General features: G+C 40.2%; 1 protein-coding gene across 1 annotated transcript; it reads right to left on the bottom strand.

The window, feature by feature from the left end:
• Positions 1-7,640: 7,640 nt before the first annotated feature.
• Positions 7,641-21,102, bottom strand: TMEM168 (transmembrane protein 168). The gene is made up of 4 exons (XM_035127553.2): positions 19,965-21,102; positions 18,694-18,836; positions 17,081-17,355; positions 7,641-11,252 (listed from the first exon to the last, which is right to left on the bottom strand). The coding sequence occupies exons 1-4, from the start codon at positions 21,099-21,101 to the stop codon at positions 10,705-10,707; spliced, it is 2,103 nt and encodes a 700-aa protein (XP_034983444.1). The 5' UTR covers position 21,102; the 3' UTR covers positions 7,641-10,704.
• Positions 21,103-21,466: the final 364 nt, after the last annotated feature.

Below are 21,466 nucleotides of genomic sequence, written 5' to 3'. Positions count from 1 at the left end.
TGTGCGTCTTCGTGATTCAGTTTGTTTCCTGGTGCTGAACCCTTATGTAGTCATGCTCCAATCTTAATACAGCAAGTTCATCTTGATCAGGGATCTGAAGGACTCATAAGCAAAAGGCAAAGTTAATAAGAATGACCAAGATTTCATTATTTTCTTTTCCCTACCGCACTCAGGGAACTAAATTATCTTTTAGGTGGCAGAACAGATGTATCATAATGTGAATTTTAGAAATCATTTTGGAAGATTAATTCAATAAAATGGGGGAAAACATGTTTCAAGAAGTCAGGTGAGAACCAAAGCAGAAGTATGAATACTTGGGATTTATTAAAAGGATTGAAATGTGAATTTTATCTGCCCTTATGCGTATCAGCTGAGAATCTGAAATGCTTCTATATGGTAGGTATGTTCCTTGCCATCTGCTGGCAGAAATGTACTGCTTCAGGTACTTAAAATACAGTGTGCCTTGATCTTTTTGTTTTGTAGCTGTCAATGAGCGGATGTGTAAAGGTAATATTTCCAATGCTGCTTAAATACATGAATCCCCTTTCCATGCACTGATAAGGGCTAATTCAGGTGTACCTGAAGCTATTTACTGGAGCTAATTTATATAATAGAAAGGTTGGGCTAGTGGTCCTACAATCTCAGGCTCCATCTGCACTAAATGTTCAAAGCAGTGGCATGGCACCTTAAACAGTGTGGCTTCCCCCAAAGAATCTTGGGAGAATGGCTACTTCTTGATGTGGTCTCGCCTGTTAATCATAAGCTCCTCTCCTCATGTTACAGGTTCAAGGTGACTGGGAACTTTTAACTCCTCTGCCCTCAGATACGGAATGTGTCATCACCTATGCAAAGGAATTTTACTGTCATGATATCTGAGCCTCAGGGTATAGTGGGTTAAACCCATAACTCCCGATGGACAGACAGGTGAAACTATGCACCCCATATAACATGCAAACAGCCCATCTAAACAAAGCTAGAAAGATAGGCATTTCAATGCAAGCAAAATGCAACAGTTCATGACATTAGGCCTTCACAGTTGGTCTTAGCAAAATACTTGCAACAACTTAAGGAACGTTGTTGATTGATTGAATTTACATCCTGCAGATGGGGGCAGATATAGCCACATTAAAGAGTTACAGTTAAAAACATTCTAAGAGCAATGACTATGGAACCCACATATTTCAGTCTGTGATGTCAGGGTTGCCAGGAAATTTATTCCTCATTCACCAAATGCCTGGGCAAACAGGTGCATTCTTGAATTCCTCCTGAAAGTTAAAGATGGAGACACATGCACCTCATTAGGGAAGGCATACCACAGATGAGGGACAACCACTGAAAAGGCCCCGTCACAGGATAGCACCAGCAAGGCAGTCCCACCAGCAGTGCAATCCTATATGTCCCTATTTACCAGAAGCAAGCCTTTTGGAATTCAAGGAGACTGTCTGCTGACTAGACATATGTAGGACTGGCCTGTAAATGTATGTTGTGCTGCATTTTAATAGCAGCGGGGGCTTTGGGGTTGGCATTCTGAAAAAGACCAGTCGTACTGATTTAGAGGTGCCATGGCGTCATGCGTGCTTCTAGTAGCAGAATAGGAAGAAGCTGCATTAAATTATGGATGGAGAAGCTGGGATGCTTCCATTTCCTTAAAGCAGCCTTGCTGATGCAACATTTTATTACGGTTAGCTGCATTTACTTTGCATCATGTCAAGGGAATCTGTGACCCATTTTTGAGATTGTTGGCACGAATATTTCCCCCGGGGGGGGGGCTTCCATCACTGTATCTGTGCCATGTCCCTTGCCTTGATTTCTTCGAAGGCAGATGTTCCTGAAATTGTTGAAGTCCTGAAATTCTAAAGAACGGAAGTACAGTAATTCAGTAGTGAGTCACCAGCCACACACCTATGCATGCCTTTTCTCTCAAAAGACCATCATGCATACATCTCCTTTCACTTCCCTGCCCTCCTCCCTTTATACCACACTTCCCACCCCCCACAGCACCCCACTACTCCCTGCTGTCCTCCATCACCCCTCCAACTTACCAGGTGATGTTTCAGGCAGCCACTGTGTTCATTTCGTAAAAACGCCTCTCTGCTTCACACGGCACCCAGAGGCATTCTGGGGGGAATAAAGATGGCATATTGCTGAAGGCTGGTGCTGCGAAGTTAATTTAAATCTTGTGGGCACTGAGAGAAGTGCTGCTGACACCAGGTTCCAGGTAATCATAATGTGCAGGTAGATGTAAAAATGGCCTTGGTCCAGTATACCTAAAGGAGCGTCTTCACCCCCATTGTTCTGCCCAGACACTGAGGTCCAGCGCCGAGGGCTTTCTGGCGGTTCCCTCATTGTTGGGAGAACCAGGCAGAGGGCCTTCTCGGTAGTGGCGCCTGCCCTCTGGAACGCCCTCCCATCAGATGTCAAAGAGAAAAACAGCTACCAGATTTTTAGAAGACATGTTCAGGGAGGCTTTTAATGTTTAATAGATTACTGTATTTTATTTTTCTGTTGGAAGCCGCCCAGAGTGGCTGGGGAAACGCAGCCAGATGGGCGGGGTATAAATGATTTATTATTATTATTATTATTATTATTATTATTATTATTATTATTCAACCACTGCGTTTTAAAAATACTTAAATTGTAACTACTGGAAAGCCACTTATGAAGGGTCGAATACTTCATGCAACAGCTGTGGAGTGGAGGCAGCAATGCTGGGTGTGGGGCTTCAGGCACAAAGAAGAGTCAAATGGTGTCTGGATCACCAGTCTTCTCCTGGGAAGCTGCAGCCACATTTGGGTAGGTCTTGGCGTATTCTTGGGTTATCCTTTATGATGCCTGCCTTTTCTTCCTGCTGGATGGCTTGACAGCCCCAGGTCACCCTGGGTAATCAAAATCAACCTGTAGCTTATCCATCAATTTATTGCCTATTTAGCCCCATGGCGATATTTTAAAGTACGGTTATTGGGCACGATGTAGCCAAAACTAAAGTTGGAAGTTCCATTGATTGCAGCAAAAGTTAAACATCCCGATAAAACTATGGGGCTTCACTCAGCCAATATTTATATATTAGATTAGATTTTGAGCATCAAATGACAAGCCACATGGCTGCCCGAGAAGCCTTGATCTATAAGACGTCCCCCCTCGTTTCAGTGCACAGCCAAGATGCTCTGTACGTTGTCAGACACAAAACAGTAATGTGTGCAGTTTAAATGCATAGGCGGTAGATGGTGCAAGGGTGAGAGCCAGTCACTTCAAATTACCAGCATCAAATTTAAGGGGTGCAGAAAATAAGCCTCTGCAGAAGCTATTCTGCTCAAAAGAGCTGCCATTTATTATCCACATAGCAATTCCAGCATAAGGATATTTTTCTAAAAGAAAAGACGCTTCATGACACTGCACAACTTTATTTTTTAAAAACTGTATAACCATGGTAGGCACAATCTAGGAATGATCTATTTTGTGTCTGATAAATGATCATCTAGTGACAGTATTTGGGGACACTGATCAGGGTTAGGATCATCACTGAAAGGGAGTTAAGTTTGCTGAATAAAAACACACTAAGGAGAGATTTGAATGAGTCAACAACACTAGTAACTTAGTAGAATTTTAACAATGGCCCTTTGCTCATCACCTCCCAGCCATTTCATCATATTCATTTTCAGCCAATCTGCAAGTGAATTCAGGGAAACATTTTCTGATCCTTGACTTAAAAACCTGGGAAATGCATGTTTTTGTGCATCACAATGGGTTTCTTTGTCCCCTCACACTGCTACACACCATAGCTGCCAAGTTTTCTCTTTTCTCGCGAGGAAGCCTATTCAGCATAAGGGAATTTCCCTTAAAAAAAGGGATAACTTGGCAGCTATGCTACACACTGCAGTACAGTACCTGACTTCCTGTTCTTGTATACTCAAAACAAGATCAGCATTTTTTCTTCTTTTACTACTAATATTCCCTGTTCAGACCTAGATTTGGCAGTCAACCCCACCTAAATCTCTTTAGAATTTTTAAATAAAGGTCTGGCCCACAATAGGTCCTAAGAGTGCAAACTGTAGTAGCCACAGGTTTCACTTGTCTGAATATTTGCATCTGAAATTCAGAAACTCTCCACTTTAAAAACAATTTATTGCATTTTCAGTTGGCTCTCTCTTGAGCCTCCACACTTTTTGTTTGTTTGTTACTGACTGTTCAACACACGGCATTCAAGTGTTTTCAGTTTGGGGGAGGGGGGTTGTCAAAGATGATTGAATGTGTTGAACAAAGATGTGTTCATTGAAATTATTTAACTTCCCAAGTTGTTTATGTTGGACTATTCATGGGAACATAATATCCCAAATATGCAGGTTTAATTCTGTTCATTGTGCACGCAGTGAATATGATCATGGCTGAATAAAGTTTGTGTTGCAAAATCCCACTAATGTTGCCAAGAGAATTTGGTTCCTAATCAACAGCTGGCTTATTGCTTCTAGTAGAAACATTTTTCCAATTAAATTCTTTCAGAAGACATTTCTTGGCACATTAGCATGCTGTTTATGCTGTGGTACTTTTCACAAGGCATTATGCAAAGGATGTGCATATGAAACACTGAGAAATGACAGGCTGCTTTAGGACTATGCCACAAGAAATAGCTTACATTAACTATTTCCTACCATACCCATACTTCTTCACCTCAAATGTTTAAATAGAAATGTGCTAACTGCAAAAATGTATTACCACAGAGCAATATTTATGTCTAAATAACATCCAAATGGAAGGAGGCACTTGCAACAGCACAACAGACCTGCTTTTTCCTGTTTAGATCAGAGTCTCCCAACACCTTAAATATGAATGAGGCATCCCATTTAAGAAAAGTGGCTAACAATGCAATCTGATGAATGCCTGCTACCGGTAAGAGGAGCTCCATAAAATGCAGAGTGTTGAACACTAGAACAAGTTAATCACATGCCGCAAGCAGGCTTCCCTTCACTAAGGCAGGGGGGAGCAACAGGTAGCCCAGGCATAGGCAAACTCGGCCCTCCAGATGTTTTGGTACTACAACTCCCACCATCCCTAGCTAACAGGACCAGTGGTCAGGGATGATGGGAGTTGTAATCCCAAAACATCTGGAGGGCTGAGTTTGCCTAGGCCTGATGTAGCCCTTGGCCTAATATAATGTGGGAGGTGGCTAATATAAGGTGGCTGAAAGAAGAGGATGTGACGAATATAGGACTCCTTTGAGTTATTTATGACTCAATTAGGAGCCACTAAAAACCGCCCGGCACGCTTTCTCTAGCGCCTCTGCTCCGTAGACCCGGGCTGGCAGTAAAACATACAGCAGAGTCTTCTTCTTCTCACACACAGCGGAAACTTGTATAGCCGTTGTATAAAAAGCCTCTTAAGAACACACAGAGTCCAAGGTGTTCTAATAACTACTGAAGTTTATTTTACAGAGAAAACAACAAACTTCCTGGTGAGAGCGCCGACATCTTGCGACCGTCTCCCAGGCAAAAACGAAACCAACTGATACACAAAGAAACACTTCCAGTACATTCTGTAACATGATATCTTCCTCAGTGGTCAGGTGGACAGTACACAGTTAACCCTTTGGTTACTTGTTACTCCTCACAGAGGATGCATTGTCCACTTTCTGCTCTGGCATGCCCACTCCTGGCATGCAGCCCCCAAGGGGGAAATGCTCTTAACAAAGAAAAAAAAAGAAAAGGTCCCACCACTCTTGCCTCAGGGGCATTACTGGGCCCTCAGCCCAGTATACCTGAAGGAACGTCTCCACCCCCATCGTTCTGCCCGGACACTGAGGTCCAGCGCCGAGGGCCTTCTGGCGGTTCCCTCACTGCGAGAAGCAAAGCTACAGGGAACCAGGCAGAGGGCCTTCTTGTGGAACGCCCTCCCATCAGATGTCAAGGGAAAACGACAATCAGATTTTTAGAAGACGCCTGAAAGCAGCCCTGTTTAGGGAACTTTTTAATGTTTGATCTTTTATTGTGTTTTTAATATTTTGTTGGGAGCCGCCCAGAGTGGCTGGGGAAACCCAAGAAGATGGGCAGGGTATAAATAATAAATTTACTGTTGTTGTTACTACTACTACTACTAAAGTCAATAGTGTGGGTATAGGGTGATTTTTATCAGGACTGCCAAGTGGAGATAAGGGTTAAATACCCCTGCACACATGGAGCTGCCCTAATTCTGACAAGCCCCTGCCCCTTAAAATATGTAAATATACCTTTAACTAATGAATGAATACTGAAGGTGCAGAGGTTTTAGGTGTCTTGGAAAACTAGTATATTAACTATCAAATGATAGTTACAGACTTCTAAGCAAAGATTCCTTTACCCCATGCAATCAATATAGTTTCACCGGAATACTGTACAGATTACAGAAGCTTTCAAGCAGCCTTTGCATCTTGTGGCTGTAATGCAAGCAGGTTACTATTTCCACAAAGAACAAACAAACCTGAGTAGTCCAAGTACTGCAGCATGTCTTAATATCCACTTAAGACAAATCATACAGGGTCCTTTTTTATTATTAGGCTATCAAAACAGTTGCAGAGGAAAGACAATGCTATTGGAAGAAAATGCAGCTTATTTCACTAAACTTGAGTAAACTAAGCTGATGGATCTTAAGCATAGTATTATTTTCATAGACTACGGTCAATTGGCCCCAGCTGACAAACTGTCCTTGCTCCAAGGTGCAGCTAGTATAACACCGTGTTGGGGAACCATACAGAATGATGGCTACCCCTTTAAGGTTTGGAGCAAGAGTGTTGAATGCATGGCTGCCACAGCATTGCCGTGTGTGATGCAGAGCTGTATTATGGACTGCATGCATAACTTTATCTCTGCTTAAAGATGTTGCTTGAAATAAATGGAAGCAATCTTTTAAGCACTACTTCTAACTGGTCACATGGGTTTTCTTTCTATGAAAACATGCTAATAATATGAAAGAACAGTAGATCTTAAGGCGTGACGTCTGAAGCGCTGAGCGCCTAATGCACTAAATATCACGTATGAGAGGCAGCAACCTGTTTTGGCATCTCTTAAATACTTAATGATTTAAGTATGCTTCTGCTGATTTTAGTGATACCTTCATTTGATACTTTTTCTATCGTGGATTTCCACATTTGTGATTTGAATATATTGTTTTGCCATTTTTGTAAGTTGCCGTGGAATTTAATCAGGAAGGGTGGTATATCAACATTTTCACCTACACCTGCTGAAATGAGATTCGCATGGGGTCCCCCATCCTGTGTACTAGGATTTAGTTTCATTTTCAAAGGATCCTGGCTTGTCATATACAAACCAGGGATTGTGTGATTTAGAACTTAACTCTGGTCAATTTCTAAGCAAACCAACTTCAAACAAAGCTTGCTTGTTTAATTAGCCTGTGCTTATTTTAAACCAGTCTACAAACAAACTAGGATTCATTGAAAGTGAAACTAAATGCTAGCAAACCATAAACTAGGCAGGGTTTCCTAAACTTGGGTCTCCAGCTGTTTTTGGACTACAAATCCCATCATCCCTAGCTAGCAGGATCAGTCAAGCACATACCTGTAATGCAAAATCACGGTTTTAGCAGTAAGTGCAAACCAGTCTTTTGTCTAGCTGTCTCATTCCCAGGTAGAAAATAAAGGTCAGGTCATTCATGAATGTTACTTTCAGTCAATCTTATTGTGGTTTTTATTTTGAATATAACAAATAATAAAACAAACAAAAAGGCCATGAAACTGAATACCTGAAAAGATAACTGAATGTAGAACTTGAGAAATCAAAATTTTAAAAGGAGCATACAAAAAAGCCACATATATTTAAACGATCCCTTTATAGAACAAATTCAATAAAAAAAACTGAGTGGTATCAATGGGAAAAAAATAAGAGTAATGTTATCCATTTGCTGCCAATAAACTCCTTTAACACTCTGGTTTAGCTCAATGTTAGTCAGATTAGCATTTTTTAATCCAAAGGAAGCACAATGTATCCAACAGAAATGTTTCATTTTCAATGTTGAGAAAGTTTCAAAGCATTGCTAAAGAAATTAGAACAGATGAAAGTGCAATTGTATGAGAAAGGAAATGGCTTACTCCTTTTGCCAAGATCACTTATCTGCTTTTCAATTAGATGAAAACTATTTGGAGACATGAACATTTGCACATTCTAGGAAATGTGAAGTATAAAAAGGAGGCAAAATGAAATGTAAAGAGCCAAGCTAATCTCTGCACAGAACCATGTCATTCTCAAACAATATCAAAAGAATCACACAAAATGTTGGGTGTCAGTAAATCATTTACATTCTAGTTTATTCACTCCATTCAGCATAATGTGATGTAGGTTGTTGGAAACTATTAATCTGGAATCAAATATGACATTTCGGTTGAACCTGTACTTGAAAAGAGAAACCCAGTAACACTTTGTCAAGGTAGGAATATTATCCTTGAATTCATTTGGGCCTGTTTACATGTCTAATAAACATCATTCAACTTGTTCAATGTCTTCCTTTGCCTCAATTTCTGACATCCCTGAGCTAACTGTGCACACGTTTCATTTCATTTTGGAATAAACAGCACTCCCTGACTTTTGATCATACTTCCATCCCAGTATAATAGTCATGGGAGAAGGGGGCCCTGATATTCGTGCCGGACAAACCTACAGTTGATCTCACCAACATCTCTTCATCATCTCTCTGTGCAAACATCTAGCTTAGGAACATAGGTACCTGCAGGTTATTACTGCCATTGGGGATAGGCTATGCAAGAGAAGAATTTGCCAGCAATAAATTCCGGAATCTGTAATACCATGATCTATGTGAGAGAAAGGTTTGTTTAGTACAGAAATATTAAATGGCTGTTTTCAGCAAATGTTCTATGGCAAATTGCCGGGATATGTGAATTGCTCTTAATGCGTTAAATAGTGAATACTTATTTTGCAGTGCTTGACAGGTAGCTAAAATAATAAAACTTTCCTTAAAAAAAGTAAATGTAAGAATTTGGATGTGTAGTCACATTTATACATACCCACTACCATCCTTGCCTTGGGCTGCATATACGCTATACCTTTAAAGCACATTTGAAGCACATTTCCCCCCTCAAAGATTCTGGGCACTGTACTTTGTTAATGGTTGCTTGAAATCGTAACTCTCTGAGGCGGCCTATAATTGTAACTATGGCGGCCTATAATTCTTCGAAGTGGAACATGTGTTTCAAATGTGCTTTCAAGGCATTGTGTGTCTCAGTATGCGTTCTTTCATGAAGCAGTTTTGATATAATTTTACAAATGACAGAGAAACTTGACACTTGAACTTCCGCATTGAAAGTAAACGTGTGGGTGTGTGATACTAGTTTACAGTGATTTTAGTTTTAAGATCTGGCAGTTCTAGTGAAGTGATAAAACTATTTGTGGATGATAGCTTTTGTTTAAATGAATAGAATGAGCCAAAATCCAACAGATGGAAATATTCAAAAGGCAGTTACAGTACTGATAATATCTCTCTCATTATGAGCACCTTTTTCAACCCCTTCCAGTTTTTCAATTTAAAAAGATTTTGAAGCCTCAAGGAGGCAAGAACATATATTCTTTTCCACAAACAGCCGTTTGTGTTCCCTTACATAAAAGTAAGATAATGTGCTTCAGTTTGAGGAGAGAAATATATTTCAGGAGATCGTTACCACCTGATTAATATGACAACAAAGCTGGTTTGATACGTCAACTTTGTTGAATTCAACAATACTGAATTCAAGGTCCTACCTATCTTTGTATCATTTTTAATTGAGGCCATTACATACTCTGATGAAGATATTAACTATGGTATCCAAGATGAAACATGATGGCTTGGATCCAGATTTTGCTACTGCTTATTGCAGCAGAAGTGGAGTTCCACAGGGAGTGTTCCACTGGTAGAAAGTGGGGAATATTTTTGCTGAGCTTCCTCTTTTCCTGTAGCCCTTTGCTTCCTCCAAAAACCTGTGCCAGAGCATTGGAAGGAATTCTAAATCTGTAATACCATGATCTATTGGAGAGAACAGCTTCTGAACTGGATCAAAAGCCTTCCACCGATGGAAGGAGTTTTTCTGCTCGTGGATGGCTAAAATTTGGGTCCAACCTTATGCCTTGCCATCTGAAGAATACTGCTGACATCAATGAAAGTTGTTTCCATATATGCATCTTGTAAGGCTGCTTTCCTAAGTACATGGAATTCCAATAAAAAAGCTATCAAACTTACATTCACTTAAGCATTCCTGGACTGCTACTAGTTTCCTGACATGGTTCTTTGCTTTGTTTTAATTTCAGTTCATTGTTATTTCAGGAAGCCTGAAACTTATCAAAGCAACATATAATCATAATTACTTCCTTTTACATATGAGTGTCAAGTGGTGTGCTGAGAACACATCAGGAATTTAACAGTAAAAAGCATGGAAACCGTGCTAATTTAAATAAATTTGTGCAAGTGTGCAGACAAACCTGTCTCTCAAGGACATGGTCATGTTTCATAACTTTCATGGAATTCAGATTCAGCTCAGTAACAATTAACACTTTTGCTGCTTTTTGTTTTCTAATGAGGTTTCTAAACCCTTTCCAAAAACTTTAGTTGCTCGGGACAGTGAGCAAAGGGAATACAGCTACAAAAGTAGCAAAGTTTCTTCAAACAGTAAACTGTTAAAAATCAGTCATATTTTCAAGTTCTATGAGTTCCCAGTTCTTATCATCTTTGGTTCTTAAATTAAGATCTGACGAGTTTGAAGCCTTGTCCTGTGTCCAAAACTGTGGGAAGAAACCAATTCATCTTAAATCTTTTCAAACACCTAAAGCAAGCTTTGCAAACCCAAAAGATATTAAGACCACAGAACCAGTTTGCCAGATGAATCAGTGGGTAAGTGATGCGTGGGAAATATATCATCCAGTGTTTGGCAACATCACTTTCACTTGGCAAGTGCAATGTGTAGTCACTCCACCGCTTTGACACGCCATACATGGCTTTCACGGTACGCCCTTTTTCAAACCAGCTGATGTCGTTGTCAGGATTGCAGTTGTATTCAACCCATTCTCTAGTAAAATCACCAAGGTGTGGGAGGTCTGACTCTTCTGTGTCTACCACTTTGGCCAGTTCTGCTCCTTGAACTGCAACATACTGGTCGCTGACTTTTCTTACTTCTTTAACCCACGGCTGAGAGTTCTCACAGTCCAACAGTATAATAAGTCGTGAACAAAAAGAGCCATTCTTTTCTCTCCACCATTCTATAAGTGTGTCGAGCCGTAATGCATCACCACCTGTGGGAAAACCAGAAATATAATTGTTACTGAAAATGAAGCATTCACATGGGAACTTAGCTTCAAACACAGCAGGTTAGGATGTAAAATACTTGCAGAACGCATTGAATTTCCACAATGTTCTCATATTCAGATCAATTTCTAGACTGAATGCATATGAAAAGGGTGCCATAAACGTTGGATTGAAGCTGTGAATGCTAGTGAATAGAGGACACAAGCTATCACCTGTGACAAAAATAATAATTAAAAGAATAATTACCTGTTTGGCACCAGAAACTGAAAATATTCCTCCAGTCCTTGCACCTATGGTTAATTCTGATCATAGCTGAGAAGTTAATGCTTTTGGCACTAACTTAGTAAAGGCATTCAGGAACCACTTAAAAACTCACTTCTGCTTAGCTTTTTAATCCCTTGCAAATGTCTAAAAACTGTGACCCTTTACTAAAAGTCCATGCATCTAAAATGAGCAAGATGCCTTCGGCATGACTAGATTTCCATGCCCTTGCTAGGAATTTCCATTTTGATCCTAAAAGAAGCAGCATGATATTGTTGTTTAGTCGTTTAGTCGTGTCCGACTCTTCGTGACCCCATGGACCATAGCACGCCAGGCACTCCTGTCTTCCACTGCCTCCCGCAGTTTGGTCAAACTCATGTTGGTAGCTTCGAGAACACTGTCCAACCATCTTGTCCTCTGACGTCCTCTTCTCCTAGTGCCCTCAATCTTTCCCAACATCAGGGTCTTTTCCAAGGATTCTTCTCTTCTCATGAGGTGGCCAAAGTATTGGAGCCTCAGCTTCACGATCTGTCCTTCCAGGGAGCACTCAGGGCTGATTTCTTTAAGAATGGATAGGTTTGATCTTCTAGCAGTCCATGGGACTCTCAAGAGTCTCCTCCAGCACCATAATTCAAAAGCATCAATTCTTCGGTGATCAGCCTTCTTTATGGTCCAGCTCTCACTTCCATACATCACTACTGGGAAAACCATAGCTTTAACTATACGGACCTTTGTCGGCAAGGTGATGTCTCTGCTTTTTATGATGCTGTCTAGGTTTGTCATTGCTTTTCTCCCAAGAAGCAGGCGTCTTTTAATTTCGTGACTGCTGTCACCATCTGCAGTGATCAAGGAGCCCAAGAAGGTAAAATCTCTCACTGCCTCCATTTCTTCCCCTTCTATTTGCCAGGAGGTGATGGGACCAGTGGCCATGATCTTGGTTTTTTTGATGTTGAGCTTCAGACCATAATTTGCGCTCTCCTCTTTCACCCTCATTAAAAGGTTCTTTAATTCCTCCTCGCTTTCTGCCATCAAGGTTGTGTCATCTGCATATCTGAGGTTGTTGATATTTCTTCCGGCAATCTTAATTCCGGCTTGGGATTCATCTAGTCCAGCCTTTCGCATGATGAATTCTGCATATAAGTTAAATAAGCAGGGAGACAATATACAACCTTGTCGTACTCCTTTCCCAATTTTGAACCACTCAGTTGTTCCATATCCAGTTCTAACTGTAGCTTCTTGTCCCACATAGAGATTTCTCAGGAGACAGATGAGGTGATTAGGCACTCCCATTTCTTTAAGAACTTGCCATAGTTTGCTGTGGTCGACACAGTCAAAGGCTTTTGCATAGTCAATGAAGCAGAAGTAGACGTTTTTCTGGAACTCTCTAGCTTTCTCCATAATCCAGCGCATGTTTGCTATTTGGTCTCTGGTTCCTCTGCCCTTTTGAAATCCAGCTTGCACTTCTGGGAGTTCTCGGTCCACATACTGCCTAAGCCTGCCTTGTAGAATTTTAAGCATAACCTTACTAGCGTGTGAAATGAGCGCAATTGTGCGGTAGTTGGAGCATTCTTTGGCACTGCCCTTCTTTGGAATTGGGATGTAGACTGATCTTCTCCAATCCTCTGGCCATTGCTGAGTTTTCCAAACTTGCTGGCATATTGGGTGTAGCACCTTAACAGCATCATCTTTTAAAATTTTAAATAGTTCAGCTGGAATATCATCACTTCCACTGGCCTTGTTATTAGCAGTGCTTTCTAAGGCCCATTTGACTTCACTCTCCAAGATGTCTGGCTCAAGGTCAGCAACCACACTACCTGAGGTGTACGAAACCTCCATGTCTTTCTGGTATAATTCCTCTGTGTATTCTTGCCACCTCTTCTTGATGTCTTCTGCTTCTGTTAGGTCCTTACCACTTTTGTCCTTGATTATGGTAATCTTTGTACGAAATGTTCCTTTCATATCTCCAATTTTCTTGAACAGATCTCTGGTTTTCCCCATTCTATTGTTTTCCTCTATTTCTTTGCATTGCTCATTTAAGAAGACCCTCTTGTCTCTCCTTGCTGTTTTTTGGAAATCTGCATTCAGTTTCCTGTATCTTTCCCTATCTCCCTTGCATTTTGCTTGCCTCCTCTCCTCCGCTATTTGTAAGGCCTCGTTGGACAGCCATTTTGCTTTCTTGCATTTCCTTTTCCTTGGGATGGTTTTCGTTGCTGCCTCCTGTATAATGTTACGAGCCTCCATCCATAGTTCTTCAGGCACTCTGTCCACCAAATCTAAATCCTTAAACCTGTTCCTCACTTCCACTGTGTATTCATAAGGGATTTGATTCAGATTGTATCTTACTGGCCCAGTGGTTTTTCCTACTTTCTTCAGTTTAAGCTGGAATTTTGCTATAAGAAGCTGATGATCTGAGTTACAGTCAGCTCCAGGTCTTGTTTTTGCTGATTGTATAGAGCTTCTCCTTTGGCTGCAGAGAATATAATCAATCTGATTTCGATGCTGCCCATTTGGTGATATCCATGTGTAGAGTCGTCTCTTGTGTTGTTGGAAGAGAGTGTTTGTGATGACCAGCTTGTTCTCTTGACAGAACTCTATTAGCCTTTGCCCTGCTTCATTTTGAACTCCAAGGCCAAACTTGCCAGTTGTTCCTTTTATCTCTTGATTCCCTACTTTAGCATTCCAATCCCCTGTAATGAGAAGAACATCCTTCTTTGGTGTCATTTCTAGAAGGTGTTGTAGGTCTTCATAGAATTGGTCAATTTCACTTTCTTCAGCACCGGTAGTTGGTGCATAAACTTGGATTACTGTGATGTTAAAAGGTCTGCCTTGGATTCGTATCGAGATCATTCTGTCATTTTTGAGATTGCATCCCATTACAGCTTTTGCCACTCTTTTGTTGACTATGAGGGCCACTCCATTTCTACTACGGGATTCTTGCCCACAGTAGTAGATACGATAGTCACCCGAACTGAATTCGCCCATTCCCTTCCATTTTAGTTCACTGATGCCCAGGATGTCTATATTTATTCTTGTCATCTCATTTTTGACCACATCCAGCTTACCTCCACTCATGGTTCTTACATTCCAGGTTCCTATGCAATATTTTTCTTTACAGCATCGGACTTTCCTTTCGCTTCCAGGCATATCCGCAACTGAGCGTCCTTTCGGCTTTGGCCCAGCCGCTTCATCAGCTCTGAATCTACTTGTACTTGTCCTCCGCTCTTCCTCAGTAGCATGTTGGACGCCTTCCGACCTGAGGGGCTCATCTTCCAGCGTCATAACTTTTATATGCCTGTTGTCTTTGTCCATGGAGTTTTCTTGGCAGGGATACTGGAGTGGCTTGCCAGTTCCTTCTCCAGGTGGATCATGTTTAGTCAAAACTCTCCACTATGACCTGTCCATCTTGGGTGGCCCTGCATGGCATAGCTCATAGCTTCTCTGAGTTATTCAAGCCCCTTCGCCACGACAAGGCATTGATCCATGAAGGGGGCAGCATGATATAACCAGAAGTAACTGGAGCAGCCACCCTAACTCTTAAGTAGCAGAAGTGCCACTCATGGGAGCAGCTGACTTTTAATTAGGAGAGATGTTGCTCTAGGGCTTTTATCAGTTCTTTTAGGAGCTGTGATAAAAGAAGAAAAACAAAACAAAACTCTGACTCTAGTCTAGAAAAATGGTCAGCTTCCAGTTGAATTTTCTTATTTAATTAATTAATTCACAAAGTGCTACCACAAAACAACGTTTAAGAAACAATGCATGTACTTTTGTAAACCAAGAAAATATTTACTGGTAATATTATTATTTTTTAAAAAACAACAACAACAAGGATTCCAGTAATTCATTTGTAATGAACAAAATAAATGGCAAATCTCCCTTTCTTTGTGCATGCTATCGAGTAATATTGCTAAAATAGAGATGTTCTGGGGCCTCTCCAATAGTTTCAAAATCCTGAAATAGCACTGCTGATTCTATTCAGTAAAGTTTCTGGGTCTAAGTAAGGAAACACTACTTGAAAAGCACATACATCCCCCCCCTAAATCATGTGCTGTGATCAGAACCTTTAAATAAAACAAACTGTCCACATACTTCTCTTAACACAATATAGCCACTTCCTGCTTTCTCTATTTGCTCCATACAAGTGCTGTAATTCTAAACAGAATATATTATTATACATGCACATTGGAGAGGTAGCAGTTAAGCAAGCAGTTCCAGTAATAGAGACAAAGCTTTATTGCCCAAACCTTGACTCTGCATTCAGTCAGTGAACTCAACTTTCCAAGCTGTTTTGCTGCTCATGGTTTATTTATGACTACTTAGCAGTTTATTTTACACACCACTGTTAAACTACCAAGCCTCCAACAATGAAATAACATCATTAGACAAGTCCAATACATTAAACCTTCCTTAAAGATGTCCTCAAGTTTATGCTGATCTGCTACACAGTGTTATTCCTCAGAGGATCTTTTTCGTATTTGAATACTAACTGGATGTTTAGATTTTCATTCTCACCAACTCTTCTCCAGACGTAGGAGATTCGATACACTGTCTTAAATCCAAAGAACTGGACATGAGCAGAAATCCTCTTACCTCCCCTATCATGCAGGATATATACCATTAATGGCTGCATGTTCTACCTAGCACAGGACATCAAGGATTGATAAAAATGGCACTTACAATATCAGCCACTCTTCAGTTCCGAATTCTGGTTGTATTCAAAAAGCAGGAATAGACTGTATGCTATGGTTTTCACTGTGAGAGCTTAGTAAACTGGTCAAAATCAATCTGTCACTAGTGCCCCTTTCCTTCTTCTGATTATGTCATCTTTTCTTTAATGCAAATTTTGTGAAGTGCCTAAATACAAGCTTCGCATATGACTGTCACGGAACTTCTTCCTGTTCCTCCGTTATCACTTTCTCTTGACATTTTGATTATAACTTATCTGGACTTCGTGTTAAGCCGCCTCAGATAATAGCAGCAGCATGGAGTGCTTTTAGTCAGCTACAACTAACTGAAATTGAGGCAATAATCTTGCACTCCTTTGCAATTTCCAGTTTTGACTATTGTATAACAGGCACTAGCTTAGATTCTTCAGTTATACTACTGCAGTCCCATTTCTATTAATGCATCTGCAAAGGTGGAATAGTATAAAACTGGGGGAAACCTAGAAATGATACAACATGAAAGAAGAGCAAATAACATCTCACTCAAAGCTGTTTGTGCTGGTTTTGTAGTCTGGAAACTCTTCTAAGAAACGAATATGTTCAAAATTCAAAATATTGTGGTGTTTTGAATGAATATGCAGCTTCCACAGCAACTTTTCAAAAGGTGTAATAATTAGTTAAGACTGCATATGAAAATTTCTAACACTTTAAAAATCAAATGCACAAATGAGATTTTAAAACCCTTTTCTACTCCCTCTCCCTTTGACCTACTCGTAGTATTTATGATTCAAATGGATTATTAATTTCATAAATATCAAGTATCTAATCTTAAGACTTAAATGTTCTTAAAGAGAAAGAAATCAGGATTATGAAAAGCTTCAAATGTAGAATACCTGCAAGCGCCCATTCTCCAGTGCTGTGAGAATGGCCACTATAATATAACACATAGGTATCATGTCTGGGTCCGTCAGGGGTCCGAAGTTCAAGAAAAGATTTTAACTTAGAATGAAGGGTGTCAAAAGAAATTCCACTTGTTGAATAGTCACAGCCGTAAGTCTCTATCATATGATATGCAAAGAACCTTTGGATGGCATTAAGCATGCCAGTGGATCTCAAATTTAGCTCTTGTACATGCTCAGGTGGAAGCAGTGTTGGTTGGCCATCAGGACTAGAAGAAGCAGAGGGGAGAGAAGAAAAAAGGAGAAATTAGCTTTTGTCATTAAGGGAGGTAGTCCTTATGTTGCAATAATGGAAGTTACTTCTGTGTTACGTTGTTCACTACCCACATCTGAACTTTGAACCACCTCACCACTTTGCGGACTTACTTAGTTTAATTTAGAACAAGCATCTCCAAACTTTGCCCCCCCCCAGATGTTTTGGACTACAATTCCCATTATCCCTGACCACTGGTCTGTTAGCTAGGGATCATGGGAATTGTAGGCCAACACATCTGGAGGGCCGCAGTTTGGGGATGCCAGATTTAGAATGTTCAGTTACAAGTGTCTTAAAACAGGTCTCTAAATCACTGAGAAGATCTGTACTACTTAAACCAGGCATCCCCAAACTGTGGCCCTCCAGATGTTTTGGACTACAATTCCCATCTTTCCCGACCACTGGTCCTGTTAGCTAGGGATCATGGGAGTTGTAGGCCAAAACATCTGGAGGGCCGCAGTTTGGGGATGCCTGACTTAAACAGTTCTCATTTAGGTGGAAAATAATCCTCTATTACCTACCAATTTAATTATCTGTATGGTAAATTCATAACTAGCTTAACTTGTCTTATAAACAGAGTTCGGGAGGTGATCACCCACTCTGTGCTCCACAACCATGATGAGCTTTACCCATGCTCTTCTTCCCCATGTTCACTCCAACAGCAACCCCCATTCCACAAAGATGAGGTAGCACAGCATAGCATACACAGATGGATGCAGCTTTATCCTTCTGTCTCCCTTACAAATGCGTTACACCAATGCGTTACACCAATTACTCTTCTTCCTCCCCTATAAAAAACCCTCTCTCTTTGTTCTCATAATGTTTAGTGTACTTTCTTATTAACAAATGTTGAGGAAAGGCAGACAAATCATTACATCCACACACATAGCGGCTTGGCCCCTAACTATACTGACAGGATACGCCTGCCAGCGAGCATGGGGAACCCTATGCTTTCCCTATGCCCTCTGGAAATCTGCTCCTATGCACTCTGAATATTTGCTCTAGAGGGTTGGGTGAACTTCCAGAACATGATGGGGTTACTTGTAAAAATTCATTCCACCAGTGGACCCTCCAGTGGATTTAAATCCCTTCTTTTCACAGAGGGTACCTGAGGAGCTAAGTCAATATATTTAACTTTTCAGAGTACCATTAGGACAAAAGACGGCTGGGGGGGGGTAATCAAAATCTAAGTCAACAAATTAGTATTTAGTTGGTGAGAGAGAGATTGAAGTTGGTCTAATAACTTCACCTAATAACATGTCTGCATTAACTGTTGACTTGTAAGGCATAATACCTGCAGAAATTGGTAGGAATCACAACTGCATAGCCAACACATGTTCCTCCCAAACAGTTGCCCAGTTCATGAAATAGCCCATGAGCCATGGATTCTAGTGGCAAGACAATCAGAAACACACTCATGAAGATTCCATTGAATTTCTAAAATAAAAAGATACAGTCATTATATATATTATAGCAATTAGCACATATAAATGAAAAAAACTAATTCACAGATTTTCCTCAGCAACCCTACTGTAAATAGTTCAGTATACAAACCATAGCTGTCAAGTTCTCCCTTATTTTAAGGGAAATTCCCTTATGCTAAATAGGCTTCATTGCGAGAAAAGGGAAAACTTGACAGCTACTACAAACTGCAGTGCTAACAAGATTACTGTGTAGAAGTATATACAGTGGTACCTCGGTTTATGAACACAATTGGTTCCGGAAGTCTGTTCATCAACTGAAGCGTTCATAAACTGAAGCGAACTTTCCCATTGAAAGTAATGGAAAGTGGATTAATCTGTTCCAGACGGTCCGCGGAGTACTTAAACTGAAGCGTTCATAAACTGAAGTGAACTTTCCCATTGAAAGTAATGGAAAGTGGATTAATCCGTTCCAGATGGGTCTGCGGCGTTCGTAAACCGAAAATTCGTAAACTGAGGTGTTCATAAACCGAGGTTCCACTGTAATGGATTGCATGAGGAAACATGAAAACAGCCTTGAAAATAGCAAAATATATTAATTTATTGTTGCTTATTAGAAAATTTACATGCCACCTTTCCAGTAGTTCTAAAATGAAATATTCATGGTAGCAAAAAATGGTAGCATTGCAAACTTATTGTGGGATAGTTAAGAATGAACATAATTAGCTTCCCCCACCAAGGCTGCAATTAATTTCTGTATGGAAAAATGAAGGGCTCTTGTGTATGTATTCTAAAATAAAACTAGCTTCCAAACTATCATACAAATTGCCATTTATTTTATGTTCAGCATAAGTAACATCATCTGGTGTCTTCATTCCATTGCTGTAAACTGGCCACATTTTGCAGTTCATATAAGCCACTGTGGAACAAAATAATAATGATGATAATAATAATAATAATAGTAATTGTATTATTTATATTCCACCCAACTGATTGGGTTGCTTGTTTGGTACCGGTATGTTCAGGGTATTCTACTACACATTTGATGCAGTAACTTGCTACATGCCATGAATTTTGATACAAAATCCCCTCCCCCCCCCATTCTAAGAGCAACAGAAGAGAATGTAAAACCATTATAACATACCTGCCAACATACAGTACCCAAAACTGCTGTTGAAAGAAGGCTAAAAAATACAAGTTGCTCTGAAATTAAACAAAAATGGCGCATTCCTTTCGATGCCATAACTCTGTCAAGGCTGTTGTTCTCTGTCCTGTGTGTATAATATATTTTGTGGCAGTCATTTAATTTTGTATGAAATCCCCAGAGGGTTATAAGAAAAATGATGTGGCAGACCATCCAGAAAATTCCAAAAATGGAAAAGCCAGGTATCACAAAATACCAGACATCCAAATCGCCTAATTTCAGGGCTGAAAGAATGAAATAAATAAGTTCGATAAGGCCAACAAAAATGACTGAAAACCTCCGGCATACTCTACCACGATACAAATAGGGTTTCCAACGTTCTGTAACTGAAAGTCCACTGAAGTAAATGTCAAGAAGAGGATCCGTTATTAGACAGCTGAAAAAGCATCCCAAGGCGAATGGGTTCGTTGGTATGAGTAGGGATGGAAAAAATAACCAAGAGGAAAGGACTCCAAAGATTACCAAATTTGGAATCGCCAGGAAAGACTTCATCCGTAAATCAATAATCAGCATTGCCAAAGCCACCACCAGCAAGATAATACTCATGGATTTTTTGACCAGCATGGTTGTGCTGGCAATTGCAAATCCAACCAGCTCAAGAAATTCAACTGTTGTCAGCAAAGTAGGTCGATGATGAATACAGCCACATATCCTCTGCACGAAAGCAAACAATATTCTTATGATTATGGAAGACAGCAGCAAATATTTAGTTGCTGCTTCTTTCACATCATTTTTAAAAGAATTATTATCAAGAAAACAGAGAAGGCCAAGTAAAAATCCAAACCAAAGATTAGAGAGACTTAAACTTGCTGCTTCCATTGAAAAATAGTAATAAAGTATACTGGCAATTCCAAGAACAAAAAGTCCCAGGATAAAAATTACAAGTATTAATGCATCTGCTGTCTGCTCCCACCTGACATAAAGGCCCATACATATTGCAACCAATAAATTAATTCTGGCTAAATAGCCCAGATACCGAACAGATGAGTGCATGTTCACTTCTCGGTTTGCCTCGTCTAGTCTTGTCATTGCTGCATAGAGACAGTGGCTAACACAGTAACGCAATGATCTACACATGTAAGCTGACTCGTAGTGACTGCATCCAGTTCACAGGAAATAACTGTTTGAATTTTCTCCAATAAATGCGAAGCAAAAGCAGCCTCCTGTAGCGTTGTTTCATCAATAACTGCCAGGGATTACTGATGTACTGAAAGAAAAAGAAAAAAACCACATTCACTTCAAGTTACACATTTTAAAAAAGTTTACAGATAAAGTAAATAGGCATGCTAATATAGTTATTATCAGCATTCAAATACTTAATACAGTGGTACCTCGGTTTATGAACACAATTGGTTCCGGAAGTCTGTTCATAAACTGAAGCGTTCATAAACTGAAGCGAACTTTCCCATTGAAAGTAATGGAAAGTAGATTAATCTGTTCCA

Source organism: Zootoca vivipara, chromosome 10 (assembly GCF_963506605.1).
Source record: "Zootoca vivipara chromosome 10, rZooViv1.1, whole genome shotgun sequence".
In the NCBI taxonomy this organism is placed as follows: Eukaryota; Metazoa; Chordata; class Lepidosauria; order Squamata; family Lacertidae; genus Zootoca; species Zootoca vivipara.
The sequence above is the reverse complement of the archived record's forward strand: the minus strand, read 5'-3'. Positions and strand labels throughout refer to the sequence as shown.

What these genes read in the sequence shown, in the direction of transcription:
- TMEM168 (XM_035127553.2), bottom strand. Translation starts at nt 21,101, where the DNA reads ATGTGTAGATCATTGCGTTACTGTGTTAGCCACTGTCTCTATGCAGCA. An exon ending in TGGGTACTGTATGTTGGCAG is followed by an intron (nt 18,837 to 19,964) that starts GTATGTTATAAT and finishes TTTTTATTTTAG; the next exon opens with AAATTCAATGGAATCTTCAT. An exon ending in ATTCCTACCAATTTCTGCAG is followed by an intron (nt 17,356 to 18,693) that starts GTATTATGCCTT and finishes TGCTTCTTCTAG; the next exon opens with TCCTGATGGCCAACCAACAC.